The sequence below is a fragment of the Carya illinoinensis genome, chromosome 7 (assembly GCF_018687715.1).
Source record: "Carya illinoinensis cultivar Pawnee chromosome 7, C.illinoinensisPawnee_v1, whole genome shotgun sequence".
Classification (NCBI taxonomy): Eukaryota; Viridiplantae; Streptophyta; class Magnoliopsida; order Fagales; family Juglandaceae; genus Carya; species Carya illinoinensis.
Window position 1 is genome coordinate 8,762,487 of NC_056758.1, and position 23,160 is coordinate 8,785,646.

General features: G+C 35.9%; 1 protein-coding gene and 1 long non-coding RNA gene across 3 annotated transcripts; one reads left to right on the top strand and one right to left on the bottom strand.

The window, feature by feature from the left end:
- Positions 1–678: 678 nt before the first annotated feature.
- Positions 679–7,557, top strand: LOC122317129 (PHAF1 protein At3g51130). 2 transcript variants are annotated; one of them, XM_043134061.1, is made up of 15 exons: positions 679–896; positions 1,428–1,510; positions 1,741–1,815; positions 2,942–3,009; positions 3,089–3,194; positions 3,293–3,353; positions 3,472–3,638; positions 3,892–3,954; positions 4,709–4,756; positions 5,481–5,594; positions 5,689–5,788; positions 5,871–5,944; positions 6,648–6,752; positions 6,939–7,001; positions 7,343–7,557. In XM_043134061.1, the coding sequence occupies exons 1-14, from the start codon at positions 800–802 to the stop codon at positions 6,987–6,989; spliced, it is 1,212 nt and encodes a 403-aa protein (XP_042989995.1). In that variant the 5' UTR covers positions 679–799; the 3' UTR covers positions 6,990–7,001; positions 7,343–7,557. The 2 variants fall into 2 exon arrangements, with proteins under 2 accessions (XP_042989995.1, XP_042989996.1); XM_043134062.1 differs by having other exon boundaries at positions 682–896; positions 6,942–7,001.
- A 7,787-nt stretch (positions 7,558–15,344) lies between these two features.
- On the bottom strand, positions 15,345–17,963 carry LOC122315187. Its single transcript, XR_006243965.1, has 3 exons — positions 17,650–17,963; positions 16,375–16,502; positions 15,345–15,408 (listed from the first exon to the last, which is right to left on the bottom strand). It is a non-coding gene; the product is annotated as an uncharacterized LOC122315187 (long non-coding RNA).
- Between the last annotated feature and the right edge of the window lie 5,197 nt (positions 17,964–23,160).

The following is a 23,160-nucleotide window of genomic DNA, read 5'->3' on the forward strand; positions in this document are numbered from 1 at the left end:
AAAGAAAAACTCTTATTTAAAAGTTACGTCGCCCGTCAATGGTGGCACAAGGTGTGCATTAAGTCGATATAATGAGACTTCGGATGTTACGTCGCAAATCGTTTTAATCATGTTAACTGAAAATGAATTGAAACAATTAAATGAAGAGTAAAGAAATATTAAATACAATTTTAAAGTTTACATATTCAATTTCTAAAAAGGTATAATTCACTATTAAAAATTAGATTTTTTTATGTAGATTTGTCTAATTTTTTTTTTTTAAAAAATATGAATAATCAAGAGTTTGATGGTTTGATAACATATTATCCAGTTTTATAAATAGAAAATTTAGATTTGAAACCCCCCATCCTCTTTATATAAAAAGAATACATAAAATTTATATATTTTAGAATTATATAAATTATTTTTCTTTATTGATTGGAAACATATTCAAACCTAGAAGACAAAATGGTAAATTCCAAAATCTAGAGTGAGATGATATTCTTGAAAAACCTTTGAATTCTTTCAATATTAATCTTATACTGAAATAAAAAATTCATTGCAACCTTATTTGTTATCAGCTAAGCTTAGAAATTCGGGCTTTTTACGGAGCCCAATGGCCAATAGGACGAGGCCCATTAGGTGGACACAACCACCTGGGGTCCTGGACCAGAATGTTGACATTTTTCGTGCAATGGAGATAATGGAAGGGGATACGTATCAAACACACGATGTTTGTATTTAACAATCTTACACCTGCTTGTTTCCTTTCACGAAAGCAAAGCAGGTTTCCCCAAACAACATAGGAAAAGAAATAATTATGTTGCAGAGACCAGGACGACGGTGCGAGGGCACGGCCATGGGTGCCATCGTTCTCGATCTTCGACCCGGTTTCGGTATCGGACCCTTCACTCTCGGTAAATCTCGTTCGGTTTCTGAGTTTTCATCTTTTAAGCGATCAAATTGAGCGACAGCTTGATTCGTGTGATATGGTTGTTTCGATCACTCTCGGCAAATTAATAAGAATCAGATGGATATTTGGATTGCACTTTATCGTAATTAGGTTTACTTTTTTAATAATTCACCTGTTTGGTTCCCAAGAAAACGTAAGAATATGAAGGATCCTGCAATTCAATAAAATTGGCCTGGAATAATGTCATACATTTATTGGAGCTCAAAACGTAGGGCGTTCAAATTACATTCCATTTTGTCAGTTTTTTCAGCTACCGAACTGGGGGATTCGGTTATGATAACGATGCTTTTGTCCTTCGTTGCGAGACTATTAGTTGTTCGTCTTATGAACCCTTCATTCGTGAGCTCTCTGTTTATGTGTTTGTTGGATTGGTTTTTGGGTGTCAAACGCTTGGATATTATGAAAACTTTTGGCATTTTAGTCGTTAGCAACTGCCCCCGTGTTTGCCGCTGAAGATCTCGTCATGTTTTTGCAGGAATGCCGATATGCGAAGCATTTGCTCAGATAGAACAGCAGCCTACGATTTACGATGTTGTCCATGTGAAGTACTTTGATGAGGTTTGGATTGTAGATTATCCATACCATGTGTCATCTACACACACAAACGCATATGAGCTGCTTTGAAAATTTGTTGGGAGTTAAATGGATGCCATCTTTGGCTCTGGGTGGATTAACCGAAATATGAAATTGACAATTATGGTTGTTATTGATCCCATTAATTTGTCACCTAGAGGTTTCTCATATACTTGGTTCATTGTAAGAAGCTCTTATTGAATCTGTTTATGCAGGAGCCGTTGAAATTGGATATTGTTATCAGCTTTCCAGATCATGGTTTTCATCTTCGTTTTGATCCGTGGTCCCAGGTATTACTTTCGTATATTTGCATATCTTGTTAGCTTCACTGCTCGGGCTGCATTTTGAACATGTATCTGGAGGGTTCCTTTCTTACCAGTTACTCGATGGGATGATAAAACTTTAAAAATGACTTGTTGTACCTACTTTAATGATTATTTTAATGGTTTTAGTCGCTCATGCTTCGAAAGATCAATGTTCTCTATGCAAATGTGGCAAGAGCTTGTGTGATGTACAGGTTGAGTTTTATGGCTAAATCATGGAACTAAGCTTCACCTTTTTGACTTATCAAACTTGGTTCCTCCTTGTACTCCTCTAGATACCTTGTGCTTTTTAACTACTGATTTAATGTGAAGAACTACATAGGACATGATATTCATGTTTGTTGCACCAGCTGAAGAAATTATATGCGGGAAAGAACATGCATAATCACTCCAATATGTATTTTTTTTTTTTTTGTAAGTATATGATTGTATTAATAAGAATAGGCATAGCTCAATTACACACTCCAATATGTTAAAATTGTGAACAGGTGACCTTAATGGAGATTTTGTTTTTAAAAATGGAGGTTTTATTTTTTCTTTTGTTATACTTTATTGATATGAGTATATAAAATTAAATCCTTGGCAAAGCATCTTCTGGCCCAGTAACCATTTGATAAAACAGTTATATTCTTTGGCATAGGTTCTCCAATTAACAGATTGAGTAAATCAATTATTGTAATAATATCATTTTGTATTTCTAGTTATTGGAGGGGTGAGGATTTTTTTTTTCTTTTCTTTTTTTGCCTCATTGGATCAGCTAGTGCAGTTACTTTATGTTATGAATTATGAGGCCCATTCTCGTTTGAGTTTTGGTGGATACATTTCGTGTTGTATTCTCCAAAATTTGTTGGTGGATTTCCGTTTTCTTTTTTCATAGTGTTGTGTTCTCTGAAATCTATAGGTCGATGTCCATTTTCTTTTTTCACTGTGTGATACTATATGCATTTATGTGCTGTATCTTGTGTGTCTAATATATTCTAATAGGTGTATACTCCCGTGGATGGCTGTTATCTGTTGGTTATCGTTGCAAAGTATATGTATATGATTACATCATCAGCCATTTTGATTACTGTAACATTGAATTCTCTGTCAGAGACTACGACTTATTGAGATTTTTGATGTAAAACGGCTTCAAATGCGCTATGCAACTTCTTTGATTGGGTGAGTTATCAAGCTTCAGGTTTATGACTTTTTCGTTGTTAATTTATGACTCATGAATTTTTTTTTTTTTTTTTCTTAGGGGACCATCCACGCTAGCTACTTTTGTAGCGGTATATGCACTTTTTGGGCCAACCTTTCCTGGAATTTACGATAAAGAAAGAGGTGTTTACACTCTATTTTACCCAGTATGTATACAGAATGCATAATTTTGTCATAAATTTTGTTCTTTTCAAAATATATCTTTGACTTGCGTGCTTAGGTTTCTTATGTGTTTAATTTGTAGGGCCTGTCCTTTGCTTTTCCAATTCCTAGCCAGTATACAGATTGCTGCCATGATAGGGAAGGTATTGTTTCAGTGTTTTCCAACTTTTTTTTTTCAACCAGTATTTTCCAACCTAGATATCATTTTTAGAGAATTTTGAAGTTCTGATAACTTAATTTGACTCCTTTCTGTCATGGAAGCGGAATTGCCATTAGAGTTTCCAGATGGTACTACACCAGTTACATGTCGTGTCTCCATATATGATGGTTCTACTGAGAAAAAAGTTGGCGTAGGATCCTTAATGGACAAGGCTTCTGCTCCTTCATTACCTGTTGGCAGCCTTTACATGGAGGAGGTGCATGTTAAGGTTTGACTTTATTTTTATTCTTCCGCATTATATTTGGATTAAATTGTCATTATCCTTGGGTCTTGTTTTATTTCTGTTGAGTTTTCTGAGAAAACTGTGTGGAGAACTAAAACCATGGAAGTAATACTTTGCTTTTGCGTCTGATTGTTTTACTACTGGCCCATTGTGTTACTACTTATATTTGGAAGTAACCTTTCTGATCCTTCTCAGTGTGATTCTTGCATCTAATTTAATTTAGTTGGTGTTTGTTCAGCTTGGAGAAGAATTATACTTCACCGTTGGTGGCCAGCATATTCCTTTTGGTGCATCTCCACAAGTTAGTTTTATGTCTCATTTCGTTAAGCAACAGTGTCCTTTTTGGTGTTTCTTTTCCTGATTTTTCTGGTGAATGCTTTCTTGCTCATTTATTACTGTAAAATGTTTTGACACCTTGCTTCTGTCTTGGTACGCATAACTTCTTTAGCAACTTAGATAGGTTTTATCTCTTGTATAACTTCTTGTTTTACTTGGGCTATGCCTATTCGTATTAATACTATCGTTTACCTATCAAAAAAAAAAAAAAAAAAAGATGTGATGCTTCATGGAGTATAATTATAGTGGTCTTTCTTTCTATTTGTAACACAAATGCGCATACACACACGCACACACACCCATATACACCCCTACACCCACACACCGCCCACTCACCCCGCACACCTATACACCAATATAAAGACAAATAATTATTCCTGCAGAGAACAAAATAAATTACTATCAACTTGACACTCAAACCGTTTCCTAAAGAATTCTGGGAATATTTTAGAAATAAGAACACCATTTTGACATAATTTGGTATTTCTTAATGCTAGTATTTTTGTAAATTAAATTAATTTTTTTATGCATCTTTGAATCTCTTATTTTTATCGGTTCCATAAATGAGCTGATATTTTATTAGGTTTCTAGTAGTCTATTATTTTTACTTTATCATTTACTTCTTTGTCATTTTATAACTGGTTTGTGGTGTGGTATTATAATGAGCAATATTGGCACAATGTTGTGACCACTAATTTTGTAGTTCCTCTTTCCTGCAGGATGTCTGGACTGAATTAGGTCGTCCTTGTGGAATTCATCAAAAGCAGGTATTACTCAGTTTCCCAGTCTTCTACTTAGAGTGCCTTGCAAAATTTCAGAATCTCTTTAAATTTTGGAGACGTATTTGTGTTTTAGAGAATGTGTAGAAATTGGTTACATGTATGCTGATGGGAGGACAAGAATTCATATAATTAAGGATGTTTAGCCTAAGCTTACTACCAAGTATCTTACACAATTTCAGCTTAATTGAACTAAGCCTTATCCTGAGCAGTAGGAAATGCAACCAGGACTTGTTTTATGCAACCAGGACTTCCCATTGTTTGAGTTATAGTTGTACACGCAATGTAAATCATAATGTCTCGTGTCTTTGACCCTAAATTATAGATGAATGGATCATAGCATTTTGTAGTCTACTGTGAGCCACATGTTTCAAAATAAAGTGTCAATTTTTCTTTTGTTTTGGTTTACGAATGTTTTTAGCTCAAGCCTATGAAGAAGTATCCAACTTAATTTCACTTCACTTGGGCTTGTCCCAATTATTTTGCCATGCAGACAGGAATATTTTTTGTCATTATGCTTTCTTTTAGATCTATACATACCATTATTTATAGCCCATTAATGTCTCAGTGTCTTTGACCACAAAGGCTATGATCACACAATGTGTGGGCTTTTTTGTTTGTTTGGTGATCTGGTGTCTAAGACTATAATTTTGTTTATTAATTTTATTTTGTTTTTCATTGGTAGTGAATACTGATTCTTTTAGTCATACAGGTTGACCAAATGGTTATTCACTCTGCATCAGACCCTCGTCCCCGGACTACACTTTGTGGTGATTATTTCTACAACTATTTTACCCGTGGTCTGGACATCTTATTCGATGGACAGGTATTAACTTCTTTGGTCCTACTGATATTTGAATAATCATGATGCTACGAGCTTTTTGCTCAGAAATGCTAATATCATAGTGTTGTATTTGCAGACTCATAAGATCAAGAAGTTTGTTTTGCATACAAACTATCCTGGTCATGCAGATTTCAATTCATATATAAAGTGCAATTTTGTTATCTTTGGTTCAGACCGTAAGATCTTTTCTGTTTCTGACATTTGCAATTATCACCTTTGAAAGAGAAATAGAAACCAATTTCATCTTGTTTCCTGCAGTTGAGGGGTCTTTTGATGAAGTAAATAGTGGTGGACACAGGATTACACCAAGCACCAAGTGGGAGCAAGTGAAGGTAATCTGTTTTCTCCACTTCTTTAATAGACTATAATTTTACCTTTGATGAATTTAAATACTTGGTGGTAATGTAGTTCAAATAGACTATAATAGATATGCATTGGGAATCGCAGTGCCTATTATATCCATCAACATTTATATTCACAGTTTTACCTTCGCTAAATTTATAATGTTTTTCTTTTTCTTCTCATCATAATGAAATGGAGGATTAGATCTGAAAATTTCTTTCCATGACGTTTTTTAGTTTTCATCTTTTAATTTACTTGTTATTTTTTCTATTTTCTTCCTTTTATTACCTTTTCCATGGTTAATGTTGCATAGATATTAGGTGTTTGAATAAAAGCCCGATTGGAATATGCCACTATGGTCATGTTTTTTTTTTTTTTTTTTTTTGGGTTTTTTTGTTTTCGGGGGGGGGGGGGGGGGTCGAAATTTCATTCCTTGTTTTAGACTGCTCGTTATCAGATTCATACCTTGCAATTTGTATGCATTTTCTAGATTTTTCATTTCTCAGCTTCATGGATTAGTTTGCGGGAGGGGCAAATTATAAGTTTTTCAGGTTAATGGTTCCTGCCTGGCCCAAGAAATTAAAAAAATATAGGGAATAGGCACCCTGTTGTATCCTAGTTACTATTGGCTTTTATTGTCCCTCTCCTTTATAATTGGTGTTGAGGTAGTTAACAAAAGATTCTCACTTCTAGGAAATCCTTGGCGACTGTGGGCGAGCCGCCATCCAAACACAAGGCTCTACCAGCAATCCTTTCGGATCTACATTGGTATATGGTTATCAAAATGTTGCCTTTGAGGTGAGTTAACCATGATTTTATCCCTCCATTTTGCTTCCAATCTTTGAACACCCTCCCTGCTCTCAAAAATAAAAATAAAAATAAAGAAAAGATGACTTCTGGTGTGTCTGCCGTTATTATTGTGTAGTTTAAGCTACCCTATGGTGGTAAAAGGGGCTGCTAATATAAGTGTTTCCTTGATATTAGCAGGTGATGAAGAATGGCTATATTGCGACTGTAACTCTTTTCCAGTCATAATTATAAAATATGGTGGGTTGATTCTTCCTACTCTTCCTCATTGATGTTGTTTATCTTTGCACACATTCAGCCTCTACAAACTTTCTATATAATTTTTGAGATTATCATCGATGAGATTTCATCAGCAAAAATTTATATGGGAAGTTTGGTTCTTCATTTAATCACCATCATATTTCTCCTATGGGAACCATTTCTAGAGGACCATTTTCCTGATGTATTTCACCGCTTTTATCATAACGTGGAGTAGATGTGTCTGCATTGTGACACTTATCTTGCTTTAACCAAAACCTTTGCAGAAACTGTTGGTTATTGCACTTTCTGACCCCCGTTTCATATTTGATTTATATTTTTAGGTTGTCTGAACTGGATGCTAGTAACATCACAGGGAGTAGGTGATTCTCTTTGTAAAGAGAACCATGGCACGGACACTGATAATTGTACAGTCATGTATAAAAATATGTACAGATAATAGAAACCTGTTTATCATCATTATGTGATGTTACGATGACAGTTGACTTGTGTATGTCTTTATAATTGTTGAAAGATGCCTGCATTTTGTTTCTCCAAAGTCATGTCATGTCATTCAAGTTTCTAGTTCTTGTTTTGGAGAATGTACATTCCATATCACCAGATTGTGCATGGTCATTCGGCGATAAAAGCCTCAATTTCTTGACCTCTTTCTACTTGTTCTTTTCACTCTTCAAAAAAGAAGATTAAGGGCTTCTTTTCTGAAACATCCAACATTAAGGGTTTCGTGATTTGAGAGGCAAACTCATTATTTGAGTGGCAAGGATTAGACAAATGCTCCTAAAATAGTGGCAATATAAATTGTTAGCACCTAAATAAATCTTCAAGATTTGGCACCACTCTATTCTATTTTGTTGTCACAAATTTTGCTTGAGGTGAGAGAGACAATTATACAGTGTCAAATGTAATTTTGATCATCTTGTTACTTGTACTATAATTTATAGGCTCTTTAACATCCACCAAAATTTAATAATTTTGTGAATCCATTGGTTACAAAACAAAACAGGCATGAGTTGTGAGAAAAATAGTGTCGTTGACAAGGAAGTGGATGACTTGGCTTAACATGAACATAATTCTCTGCTTTCAAAATTGAGTTACTCTACTACAAATTAAATACACCACTTAGCATGAGATCTCTTACAATTATAAAAATAGTTAAAAAAAAAGACAATTTTTTTTCTTTTTTAAAAAAAAAAATTAACTAGTATGGTGGATTTTGATATGAGCAATATATTTAGATCATGTTTAACAACATCTCGAACGTCCAATAGACCCCGTGGTCGCCTGAAGGGGTTGCCATCACTGAACACCACCCTGTTTCTAAAGTTGTCCCGTTTAATTTTTCAAGTTCTTTATTTTTTTGAAATCAAGATTTTCTAATATAATATAAAAACGGATTTAGTGAAACATTTCTCACAAACTTCCTGTGAGAAATGTTAAGTGGTGTATTTATACTGCTCAATTGATCAAACTGCTCCCTATATATTTAATTGATTCGGTTTGGTTCGGTCTAGCTTTGAATTTACTGATAAACCAAATTGAGATACGTCGGTTTTGGAATTGTGAGAACTAGAACCAATTGGTTCACCAAGGAAATCAATACTTTCGATTTTTTTTTTTTCAAGTTCGATTTGGTTTTATAGGGGTGATTCAGTTTCAGATTTTTTTTTTTTTGGTTGGATTGTATATGAAAGATTGGTTACCATTCATTTTATTTCTACTTTCTTGTCTAATTACTAGAATGTTAGCTTTCCTTTTTCTAATGAATTTACGTTTAATACCTAAAATCCATCTTATTTAATTTTACCTTTTTTGTTAAAGAAAAAAAAATTTAAGTTTGGAAGCTTATGGCCACCCATAAAATGTCCTCCCAAATCTCATTATTTATTAAACAGTGAAACTCCTCCGAATGTACTATACATACGATACCTATATATAATTAACAAATGATAGTCTCGATTCCTTCTCCAAAAACCGACCATCTTTCTACCTCATTTGTTATCTTCACTATATACAATAATTTTGTTTGAAAATGTTTATACTACACATCATCCACGTGATATAATTTAACTTAAAAGATCAATTTTAAAAATTAATACAACTCAAATTATGTTATGTGAAGTCCAAGGCATAACTCTCTAGGGCAACCACTGACAGCTGCATGCTTTCTATATTTTGATGAGTAATGAAGGAAAGTCCAGTTAGAATAAAAATACCAAACTGTACCTACGAACTCAAGTGATATTGAACAAGTAGAAAACGCATGATTCCTGTCGTAAGGGAAAGCTTCAAAGGCCTTATTTATTTATTTATCGAAGACAATTGTAAGAAAGCCATGATATTGACTAACATGTATTTTCTTCCCATATCTGATTGGATTGAATTGGTTCATCGTATTAACCGAGCGCGCATTGCCATCTTGTTTCCTCAATTAATAATTTACATGATCTTGCATGAAGAATGACAACTTGCAATTTCAGTTATCCAAGTTCTTTCGAGTCTGCCCTCCATTCCATTATATGGTGTGAAACCTTTTGTAACCCTCGGCCCGTTCGGTTACAAAAGGTGGTCCGATTGGGTTTGGCATCCTTGTATGCCGAAAAATATTTCAGTGACTATGTGGAAAGCAATTCGTAATGGGCTTAGTGTGGATGACAAGATAAAAAAATGTGGGCATCCCATTGATTTCGAAATGTGACTGCTGCATCGATGGGGGTTATGAAGACCTGGAGCATGTTTTGGTGTATGGACAGATTGCTAAAGAGATTTGGAGAAGAAGTTATGTGCAGGTGGGGATGTTTTATGTGTAGGTAGGAGTTGAAGGAAATGGTGGAAGCTTGGCTACGTAAAGCTACTAGGAAGTCTCAAATGGGACAATTGTTTGGCCTTTTGCTGGCACTCATCACATGGTGTTTATGGATTAGGAGGTGTCGAGCTCGTATGGAAGGCATTCAAGATCCGGTAGACAAGGTCTGGAGAAATGTGCTAATTTGGGTTGCTCGTAGAGGAGAGAAACTTCATGCTGGCAAGAGTATCTCGCGTCGGGATGAATCCATGTTGGTGGCTTTAAATATTCCTATCAAACCGATTAAAAAAAAAGCTTCCAAAATTGGTGTATTGGAGGAAACCAGAGGTGAAATGGATAAAACTTAATGTTGATGGTTACAGCCGTGGTAATCCTAGTTGTGCAGGAGCACGTGGAGTGGTGAGAAATAAGGCCTGGGAAAATGTTGTTGGCGTTTGCGAGTTCACTAGGGATATGTTCGAATAACTATGCGGAGTTGATGGGTCTTTTACATGGTCTTCGGCTTGTGAAAATTCTGGGGGCCTCTCAGGTGATTTTAGAGCTTGATTCCATTGTGGCGGTTAACTTGATTCCATTGTGGTTAACTTGATTGTTTGGCTTGTATGGGTTATCAATAAAATTAGATTGCCATTCTCTTAAAAAGAAAAAAACTCTCGACATAGCAAGTGTCCCTAAAATTTATAGAGATTGACCAAAGGTTTAGAAATCATGTTTAGATGAATCTTAGAAAGATCCTTGTATGGTGAAACATACTCTATCAAATATATTTGAAAACGAGAAAGGTTAGATACAAGATTTAGATGCGTAAATATTGCATAGGTACTTGATTTAAAGAAAAAAAAAAAAAAAACATATCCCACCAAAAAGTATATTTTTTTTAATGCTTTCATGATTGAGTATTTTTTCTATAAATGGATTATACAAAGATTATATATATATTTAAGACATACAAAGATTATATATATATATATATATATATTTTTAAGACGAGAAAGTAATCCAATTTTATTGATAATACTCAAGAATTATATACTTTATTTACGTACATATCATTTATATGTCAAAAGAGTTTCCTATTCCTATTTCGTTAAGTACAAGTGTCACAGAGAGAGAGAGAGAGAGAGAGGAGTGGCTCTGGTTTTAGCATTGGTGGGTGTGAGATCAGGTTATTCTTATCCACTACAAGTCTTGCATGGCTAACACTTTCTCGATGCTAGAGAAAGCTGGACAGTGGCAGCATGCACTGTTAAACAGCTAGCCCGATTGAAAACTTCAAATTAACTAGGCAGATAAATGTCTGGGCGACAGAAAGAAAGAAAGAAAAGAGAAGGTATCATGTCGGTATGATCACCCCTCACCTAAAATAGTTTGTTTATGTAAATTTCTACCCGGACATCACGTTGAGTCTGTGAAGTTTGGTTTATTTTTGTCACAGTTCGATTTGGTGACTTGATCTGAGATTCATTATAGTTTTATGGTAAAGTTTCAATGAGTCTTTTTGAGGGCAACGTCCTCCGTATGAAATTTTTTTTGACCCTATTTGTGGTTCGATAAATGCTAAACAGAAAATTAACTTGATGTTTGTACAACAAATTATTCAAGTAAAATTTAGATAGGGAGTTCACTTGATACTTACTCAACATGTTGCTCGAACAAATATCAGATAAAGAGTTCATTCGAAAAAATAATGCGATAATTGAAAAATTAAGACTTGTGAATCCTTTACACATGTATATATATTTATTATGAATAGAATAGCCGGCTGGAATAGTATATTTCGTTTTAAGTATATTTTGTCATTCCTCAAGATGAGAAAATTCTCTGTAATTTTATAGATGTAAGTACCTTGTTGAACTATGTAAATTTGTGTCATGTGATTGATTTTATTATTTTACTTTACTTTTCTGTCATTGTTTTTCACAACAACTTAATTGGATGAGCAATGATTCTATATATTCATACAGCTTATTTGGTCTGATCCCACAATTTTTTGTTTGTTTTCTTGGTAATACTGATTATGTTGTCATGTTTTAAGCAGGCAGCCATAATGAGCAAAGAAGCCATGGAACATAATATAAATAACCTGCAACTGCATGCATGCATGCTGCATATATAGAAGGCCGTATCGTATCTCAATAAGCATATTTTCCTGCATATTCTTTCTTCTAAGCCTATTAATGTAGTCTTCTGCAATTAATGATCTTTTATATTCTTTAAAGTTCTTGCAATCTTACCCATTTATTTTTGTTTCCAAACCTAGTCTCATTCTTTAACATTCGCTCCGCAGTTACTGAAAAATAAGAGATCTTGTGATTAGTTGATCAACGTGAACCTCCATTTAGTTCTTTGTGTTTTTAACCCTCGCAAATGGATCCATTGCATCCTGCATCCATGATGGTAGTGACCAATCCAAGGAGGGAAACAGATAGCAACATGAGGTAATAAGTAGGATATATAATGTATAATAACTAACGTGCATTTAAGTTTAAATAATTAATTTAATAACTTGAGGCTTAGGATATAAAATTTGGCAAGTAATTTTAAAGACCAAAGACACTTTTTACATTTATTATACGATGTCAATGAGTTTGAAGAATGACAAACAACGAGAAATGTTTTAGTTACAAAAACATCTCACAAAAATAAATTATTTTTATTATAAAAAAGAGTTAATATATTATATAAAGTCATGTCAATTTATGAATTTTTCTTTTCGAACAATGCTACTTATAGTCTTCATTTGAAGATTGCAATGCAGACATAAGTAATTTTATTTTTAAAATTTTTTAAAATTATTAAAATATTCATCATAAAATAATATTTTTTCTCCTTTGATAAAAGACCTTCACATGCAGTCTTCAAGTAAGGATTGCAAATGAAATTTCTCTTTTCTGAAATAGCCATAACACTTCTCAATGCAATTGATATAAATCACATTAGACCCTCCACTTCCAAATGAAAAAGCTAGGTGCAATTCTAAATCCAACGGTGACATTATTTGTCGAGTACTACTACAAATTACATTTTTATCTCATAGTGTAAAATGTCACACTTGAATAACTATAATACCATCCTTGATTTTTTTAAAGAAAAAAATTAAAAAGTTGATGCACAATGCAATCTCATAGTGAGGTAAAAGTGGAAGCAAGTATAGCTTGTAAAATTTTCCATCGTTATTTGGATTTGACAACCAGACCTCTTTTTCTACTTTCATTTTCTAATTTTAAAATAAATTGATAGTAGATCTTATCACATCACCACTTCACTTATAAGACTGTACATTCATTGCATACACGAGTAATGCAATATAGTCTTAAAATATATAAAAGTCATGTAATTTTTTTTAAAAAAAATAAGATTTATTATTAAAAAATTTATTTATTTTTTATATAAATTTCATATTTCTTCACTTTTTTTAAAAAAATTATGTAATATTTATACAATTTATAATTATAATTTACATAATTCACAATTATAAATATCATTTCTCAACAATAACAACATCGGATCAACCATAAAATCCATCCGCCCAGTTTTTTGTAGGAAAAGCGGGATTAAATATTAGAGGTTACCCAAAAAACTCTGTTGGAGAGAATTCCCCTTCCCACTAATAATCAAAAAAGGCGTGCAACTGCCATATGCCTACATTGTGGCCTGTCACCAACTGACAATTTCCCCACACGTACATCAAATCATGACGTAGAAAGGGGGAGAAGGGGGGTTGCTTAGTACGACATATAAGGTGATTTCCTATTTTCCTCCGTTTTAGCATACGGGAACTTCACAACACCACTTAGATCATTGATAATGAATTCTTTATTTTTATATGTAAAATTATATATTTTAAAAATTAATTTTAAATATAAAAAATTTTTTTATATTAAATTATATATTTTTTATTAAATAATAATAAAATAATAAAGAGAGAAGAAAAAAAAAGAGAGAAAAAGAGAAAAGAGAGAGTTGAGAGGAGAGAAAAAAAAAAAAAAATAATATTGAAAAAGATATTTTCAAAGATGAATAATTACTGTTCATAGTTATTTAAAATTATAAAAATAGATAAGTCAATATAGGTGATTTTAAGGCAAGTTTATTCAAATTTGAGAATAAAAATAAAGATGAATAAATCATTGCTAGTGCTTTTACAATACAAATTCAACAACTGCTCGGTCTAGTACAGGTTATTAAATTAAAAGTTTCATTTGGATATCATTTACAAAGGATGAGGATGTTGTATACTTGAACGATTGTAGATACTGAGGAGTAAGTATATGTTACTTGGTTTTTTCACGAAATCTGTAGCTTCCCCCATCTGGCAAAACAAATCGTTGCCTCATTACAAGCATTGATAACGACACATTTAACTAATAAGAAGTAACAAAATTATATAGTGCTGGATATATGCAAGAGGAAAATTCTACAAACCACACATTCATCCCTACTTTAATGAGGTGCCATTACCTATCAACATTTACATTTCTTCTTTAAAAAAATAAACGATGATGCAATGATCATAAAAATGCCACATTTTACATAATAAAATGAAAGTGAAATGTGAATATGATTTATAGCATTACTTAATAAATAAAAATTCTTCATCTCGTTGATAAGCACTGGGTGGCCTAATTTGAGGAGTATTACATCCTTGCATCTGGTGGGTACCACACATACTCTGCCATAAGGAACGAATGCAACTAGGAGCAACTCACCACTAATAGGGTTGCAATCCTTCTAACAGCAAACAGAATAAAATATCATGACACAGGAACCGGATGAGCTTGTTAAGAATATCATCCCAATGTAGTCATTCCAATGGAAGGGCTAGATATTAGATGCCTCATATAGAAGGCTATAGTTGATATAAGAAGCATTAGGTACCAATAAGCAAAAGGAATGGCAGCTGTAAGACTAAAAGCTAATGCAAGGTCTTACTAAATTGACCCTAAAATACGGATGTTTGGACTGGTTTATGGATTGAGGATGTCTTCTAGCTAAAAGGTGAAGTCAAAAGGTGAGGGCTTTAGGTGTCTTCTAGTCAAAAACTATCCGCAAATTAGAGAAGTCAAAAGAAAGAAGAGGGAAATTGGAATAAATCAAGAAAAAGTAGATAGGCAACTAAGGGATCCGACCTCGGGTTTTTAGGCATCATTTCCAATAGAAGATGCATGATACACATCGCAGCGGAAAGTGCTTTTAATACCTTCTTTATTATCTTCAATATATAATTTGATAGACAACATGGAATGCGTGCACAAGCATACGTGGACACCAAAAAAGACCAGTTGGCCTAGTCAATGAATTAGAGGATCTGCGACAAAATCAAAACACCCACCAAAACTGACCCAAACCCAAACACAATGAAAGCATACTTGAAAACCAGCTGACCAGAAGAACTGCAAGAACGAAATTATGGGTAAGGACCTATGTAAAGGAGAAGTAAGGCAGCATTTACCTCTCATCGGTTGCTTGAGTTGCCAACATCAAAGTCCATAGTGTAATCATATTCTTTTTTTTTTGAAATAAGTGTAAGCATATTCGATGGTTGGAATTACAGAGGCCCCAAATTTCAAGAATAAGAAAAGGTACCTACGGTGAGAGAGAGAAATATATTAAAAACAAACGAATACAAAAACTGGGAAGATTGAGAGCCAAAACATACATGAATCGCAAGCTAAAGATCGACATCCATTAACTTGGAAAAAAGAATGGGTTGGAAACTGAGAATCTACATGTTTAACAAACAGCTTCTTAACTACCCGCCCTATAAAATGTCACATTCTCTTGTCTACATGCATTTCAATGCACTGGCAAGAATTATCATGAGAAAATGAGCATCCTAATCTCCTTTCCTCAATTAACAATTCGTGTGCAAACATCCTTGTCAAATTAATTGCAATGAATCATATTACAGGATTCAAAATACTATTCCCTTAACGTTAGTATTATTACAGTTATTCCTTCCTCTATCCCATAACTGCCATTACCTTATTGGTGTCTGAAATTTTATACAAGTTCAACTTGATGGGCATCAGGGGAAAGTTAAAATTTGAAGTTTTCCTTTTCACGTAAAAATAACTTATTGAAAAAAAAGTAATAAATATCACTTGTTTGGGATGGAGGCCCGGAGGGAATGATAATCTGCACAATGGGTTACCTTTAGCCCTCTCTTGAACTCACCAACCTTGGGTTAAAGTAGGAGTTGATCTTAGTTTGAAAGATGCAAATACTAAACTAAAGCTGTTTGAGTTGATACACTTAGTAATGTACTGAAGAAGCAAGGATATTAGTCATGGAATGTTGAATCAGGGAGCTACGAGTTCATGATTGACACGATAACAGGAGCAAGGTCAAGGTCCAGAATTCTTATTTCTTAATGCTCGACTAATGAAACTAGAGTGGTACGGTGTTAGGTCATGAGTAGTTTAATAATAGTTGGCTCAACTTGTCTGCATGAATTTTGTGATAGAACTCACAGACAATCCTAATTTCCAGAAGAATGGACCAATCAAAATTTTCAATGTGTCAGTGACCGATAGAAAGAAGGAACTGAACTTGTCAACTTCTGGCTCAACCCCACGTGACATTAGAACATCGATAATTTTTTTCATCACGGCTCCATGTCGACATGGATGAACAGATGCATGCTTCCCAGGCAAGTAAGGATGATCTTCAATGGTTACCTGTCATTAATGAATTAGAACATTTACTTCTCCATAAGTAATTGAATTAGAATAGTTACATATTGCTAGCAGTCACACAAAGCAAAAGTAAACATAAAAGATAGTGATACAAAAGCATATACTTTGGCGGAAGAGAAATTTAGGAAAGCAATTCGTGTTAAGTGATTTCGAACAACATTGGAATGACACGTGGCCAAAATCATGATAAGTAAGACATTCTATTTTTGAAACAGGACCACTACAGGGATGATGATGAAACAATTGAATGACTTATAAAAAAAAGATGAAGAAGCAATCGGATGATCAAACTTTTCAGAAGCATAAGAATAATATTGAGACTTCTCAATCGACTTATCCCGACTAGCATCCGCAACTACGACCCTAGTCAAACGATAACTGAAATTACAATCATTTTTTTATAAATAATATAAATTTTTATTAAATCAAGTAATAAGGCATAGCTCAATTACAAAAGGAGTATTCAAGAGAGAGCACCTAATTATAGGTCAGGAACTAGAAAAGGAGCAAGAAAATCATGAAAATTAGCCCCATTAAGAACAATAGCAGAAAAAAATTATGGAAAATGACTAATATACAAGCAGAATATGGACTAAAATGAGATATAAACACCAAAACTTCTACCAAAAACACTTGTTTCCGAACCAAAAGTCCTTAGATAACAAGATCCAATAGGTTCAGTGTCTGGCTTCTAAAGAGGATTTTTCTGATCTAATCATGTAATGGCTGCAACATTTAGATCGCTTGGAAAACCACTCATAGAGTATGAAGAAATAGTTGAAAAGTTCCAGCAATTTAGACCTCCAAGGTATATCATTTGGTAGACATAAAGATAAGACTCTAAAGCATTTATTAAAATAAACAAACAAACAATGCCAATGTTATATCCCACCGTTTTGTGTGCATTTTCTTGACTAACATCTTCAAGTACAAGTTCAGGCTGCAAAAGCATCTTTGACTGTCACAAAAACACCAGAAAGAGCTCAATTATGAGGCTAAATAATCACGTGGAAAGACAAAAAGTTAATTCTAATCTGGTAGTCACAAGCCAAAATAAAATTCAATGGGCCATGTTTACACTACTCAGTATACAACACATAAGCTACAAAGATAAATCACAGAGACAAACCTCGTCATATCCAGTAAGCCATACTCGAGGCGTTTGATAATATTTATCATACCTGAAAAAAAAGGACACAGGACGTCAAGACCAACTAGCTTTCGGGTGTGCAAATATTATTTTCTAGAACGAAATTTTAATTACTTAAAGAAGAGCATGTTCCTATCCATAAAATGATTTGCCTGCCATAAGAAATCTACTAAAGGATGACTTACGATCATCGGGGTTCTGAAAAGTATGTAATCAGATGATTGTTAACAATATTTTAACTTTACCTTCATTTCTAAAGTAACATTCCATGGAATTGTGTTCTTTTTCTCTATCTCTATAGTTGGGTGTTTCCTATTGTACACTTCCTAGGTAATTGGGTTGCGCTGCTCCACGCTTTGAATAAAATTTCCTTGTCAAACACTTCCTGAAAATCCTAACCTTTGTATATCTATGTCCAGAAACAAATTTTTTTAAAGCTTTGTGCATAAACATTAAAAAAAAAAAAAAAATGCAACTTTTAGTAGGATGATGCAAAAGGCGGTTGAAAACAATTTCATTTTTCATCCAAAATGAGTAAGTTTGAAGTCTTTGTATATATGTTTTGCCCATGACCTGATGGTGTTTTCAGCTGCTCAAATTTCTCAAACATAATACAATTAAGCAAGTTGTGATACCCCATTCTGATAAGTGATAAGGGTAGGTGGTATATGAGATCTCACATTGTTTGGAAACGACAAGTTCTTGTTTTAATGGAGTTCCAGTTGTATCATTGATTAGTCTTTTTTAAGTATAAACCATATGGGTTGGGCTTTCCATTGAGGCGTTACAAATGTTATTAGATCCTATCTTAACCAGAAACATGGAACTTGAGCCGTGCCACCTACAACAGACTGGTCTGACGAGGACATCGGGAATATAAGGGGGGAGATTGTGATACCCCATTCTGATAAGAGTAGGTGGTGTATGAGATCCAGCATTGCTTGGGAAGAAATTCTTGCTCTTTATAATGTTTTAATGAGGCTACAATCGTATCATTGACAAGTCCTTTTTGTTAAATGGATTGAATACCTCCATTGTGAGGATTTCTTGTCATTATAAAGGCACCAAAGTGCAGTATACACGGCTAGAATTAAGCCTAAATTACAATAACTAAAATCTGTCTACGTATGGAAACTAGCACCCTGTTCAGATTCTAAGTAAAGAAATATATACAAGTGTCTAAAGATAAATAAGGAAACATAGAGCATATCACGCTAACATCCCCCCTCAAATTGATGCTGGGAGGTCAAGAAGCATCAATTTGCTGACAAGAAATTGATGACGTTGTTGTGTTATGGCTTTTGTAAACACATCAGCGATCTGGAGGTCAATAGAAACATGGGGAAGTGTAATGATATGAGCATCCAATATTTCTTGAATGAAATGACAATTCACCTCAATATGTTTGATACGTTCATGAAACACAGGATTGGCAGCAATCTAAATTGCATTGGTTTTGTCAGCATGGAGAGGTGTAGGAGATGACTGAACACAACTAATTTTAGCAAGGAGACCTTGAAGCCAGAGAATCTCAGAAAAGCAGCGGACATTGCACGGTATTCAGATTCAGTAGAAGATTTGGAGACACAATTTTGTTTCTTACTTTTCCAAGAGATCAAGAGCCACCAAGAAACATACACCAACCCGTAACAGATCGGCGCGTATTAGGACAACCTGTCCAATCAGCATCACTGTAAGCCACAAGACGAAGAGGAGTACCAGTAGGAAAGAACAAGCCACGACAAGGGGAACCTCGAAGATATCGAATGATACGACGAACAACAGCCAAGTGGAGATGACGTGGAGCCTGCATGAACTTACTCACCTGCTGGACAACAAAGGAAATATCAGGGCGAGTAATAGTCAAATAGTTCAGGCTCCCCACTAACTATCGATATAGAGTGGGGTTAGAGAGGAGATCACCCTCTTCCCGACAATACTTCGTGGTTACTTCCAGAGGAGTATCCACAGAAGAAGTATCCTGAAGACCAGCCAAAGTAATCAGATCCTAAGTGTATTTATGCTGATTCAAAAAAATGCCAGAAGGATCAGTATGGACTTCCAACCCCAAGAAGTAAGTAAGAGGACCAAGATCCTTCATATGAAAGGAGGCTTGGAGATGCTGCTACAATTGGGTGATCAAAGCAGAGTCCGTCCCAGTAATAACAATATCATCAACATAAACTAGAAAAAGAACAATGCCAAGAGATTTCTTGTAGAAAAATAAAAAAGAATCATAGGCACTCTGCTTAAAAGAAAATTGAAGCAAAGTGGAGCGAAATTTATCAAACCACACTCGGGGAGCCTGTTTCAGCTCATACAACGATCTTTTCAATTTACAGACATTCGAGGAGGAAGATGAGGACAAACCAGCGGGAAGGGTCATGTAGATTTCTTCTTTTAGATCACCATGAAGAAAGGCATTTTTGACATCCATCTAATGAAGAGGCCAGCCTTGGGAGGCCGCAACCGAGAGAATAGTCCGAACTGTAGTCATCTTGGCAACTAGAGCAAAAGTCTCCTCATAGTCCACCCCATATTCTTGCCGATTACCAAGTGCAACCAACTGGGCCTTATACCGATCCAGAGTCCCATTAGAACACAACTCGATGGAATACACCTATTTGCAACCAATTGCTTTTACCTGAGCAGGACAAGGGACAACATCCCATGTATGATTATCCTGAAGTTCCCGAAGTTCTTCGGCCATTGCCGCACGCCAACAGTCATGTTTAGTGGCCTCAGAGTAACCTGACGGGATGGGAATTGTGATGACCCACTTTCGCATGTTTTTTCGCTGAAAGGTTGTTTTTATTTTAATTAATATATTAGTTTATTTATTTTAATTTATTGCATTTTAAAAATTGTTTTTTAATTTAATTGATGTTGTGTTTTATTTCTTTTAGTCGTTTACGGTCTTTAATCTCGTTTCGGCGGTTTAGTTTTGTTTTCCCGGAATGAGGATTAGACCTCATCTTCTTTTCCTACACCTCTTTTCCCTTTTTCCTTTTTCTTTTTCCTTTTTCTCTTTTTCTTCTTTTTTCTTTTTTTCTTTTTCTTCTTTCTTTTTCTTTCTTTTTCTCTTTTTTTTTTCTTTCTTTTCTTTTTTCTTCTCCTTCCTCCCGCGTCGACTCCGTCCCTCTCTCTCTCTCTCTCCTCCTCTCTCACGCCGGAGCTCCTTCCTGCCCTCGACCCGCCGCCATCCGGCCGCCGTGTGGCACACCGCCCCCACCGGTCGACACCTCTCCCTCCGGCGCACCTCACCACCAATTCCCAGCCCCATCCGGCCGGCCGTTTGGCCGGAAAACCCCCTTAAAACCTACACGATTTTTGACTCGATCTGTCGCCGTCGCTCCACCTCCGGCCACCATTTCTTCACCACTTCATCACCGGTCCCTTGCCGTCCTAACCCACCTATTTTCGGCCTCCAACGGTCACCGGAACAGCTCTCACGAGCTAGCTTTCCTTTTTGGAAAATCCGGCATCTCTCCGCCGTTTCTGCCGCCACCCACGGCCAACCACCACTTCCAATAGCTTCACAATCATCCCTAGACCATTCCCTATCAATCCCAAGCCCTGGTTTGTCCCCGTTCAAAAGTGGGTATTTTACAACCCACGGCCACAGTGAATTTTCACTGTAACGTTGCTTTTTCTCCGCCGTTTGCAACGTCGAGTGTTTTCTAAAATTACCGTTTAGCGCTGTAAGTATTTTCCAAACCCTATTTTCAGATTTAAAAATATATTGCTCATTCAATAATTTTATCTGCTGGTTGGTTGATTCCGGACTGAGTCCGAGGAGTTCGGGGGTCGGATGGATGGAGGACGGAGTTGCTTGTTTGATTGATTTATGTTGGTTGGTTATTTTTGTGCATTGATATTGCATTTACATGGTGCATGCACGTGTGTTTTTGTTCATGTGTGAAAAGCCTGTGTATTGGCGTAAGTGGACTTACGGGTGCGTGTGTATCACGACCCCAAGCCGGGATGGGGTATTATCTCGGTGGAGCTCCTCTGGTCACTCGGGAGCGGAATAAACTGAGTGATGTCCCTTGGGTTGTCGCTGGGCGACAACGGGAGCGGGGGCTAGGGGTTGCTTGGCTACGAACGCGCCGGGCGCGGAACTGGGCATTGCCCTACGCACTGACTCCGTGGCCCTTCGCTGGTGAGGGCTAGAGGATGCTTGGCTACGAACATGCGGGGCGTGGAACTGGGCATCGCTCGTTAGGTGTCACATGCGTGGTGGTACTCTGCGGTGTGACACTGGAGCCAGGGTGTGCGGATGACCCCTAGGGGAGGTCATGGTGCATACGGGTAAAAATGGAATTTTGGTTTGAGACGGTTATAGAGGCCAAATGTGACTTTTGGCGTGGTTTTTGGAAAAGATGTGTTTTGGGGCCAAATGAGATTTTTGGCGTGTGTGGAAAATTATGTTTTATGGGTTTTGTGCATGGGCATCACTTCATGCATTTTGTTTGAGTTCTATGTCTTTTTTATTTGGTGGTGTTTGGGTTTTACTTACCTACGGTACCATTTTTGGTTCCGTAGCTTTTGGTGCAGGTTTTGAGGATGAGGAGGCGGAGCCGCATCCCGGGTTGCTGATGTTATACTTTATATTTGGTTTAAAACTATGTTAGTGTTTTGTAATATTTTATGTATGTTTTGAACAGCTTGTATTACGTTAAGAGAAAATTCTGGTACTTAGTTTTATGACTTTCGTTATCCGCTGCGTGTTTCTTCATGCACATATGTTGCCTTTGCACACACTTGGCACCCGTCATTAGGGTGGTGACCCGGATTGTCACCATCCGGACGTCTCGATTTCCCCGTGTCCGTGCGTGGGGATTTGGGGGCGTCACAGGTGGTATCAGAGCGGTTTGGCTCTGGGTAAAACCACATGTCTCGTAGGTAGTACCAGAATGTTTTAAAAAAATTATGTTAAGTAAAGTTATTTGATTTGTTTTATTTGTTTTATTTGTTTGAGCTTGTTTGTTTGTTTTTATTTATTTGGTTATGTTTTTGCAAGTTGGTTTCTTTTGTTTTCTGTGATGTGGTGTTGGTTTGTGGTTCTGTTTTTGTTTGTTGTTGGTTTTATTTGTTTTTTTTATTTTCTGAAAGGGGGTCAAAGGTTGTGGTGATAGGAAAAAAAAATGGGGAGACCAAGGAAATCTACTCAGGAGCCACGAGACAATACCTCAAGGGATGACTCCATAGCCGAAGCAATACGGCAGATGACGGAGTTCATACAACAGAATATTAGGCCACAACAGACAGGGCCTTGGCCACAACAAGGGGGTCCCTGGCCACAACAAGGAGGGCCTTGTCCACAGCAAGGAGGGTTTTGGCCACAACCAGGAGGTCCTTGGCCACATCAGGGAGGGCCTTGGATGTACCCGGGAGGGTCCAGTAGCATGGTGCAAGCCGGATGCACCTATGAGTGCTTCCTGGCGCATAGAACCCCACACTTCACTGGAGAAGAGGATCCACTTCAAG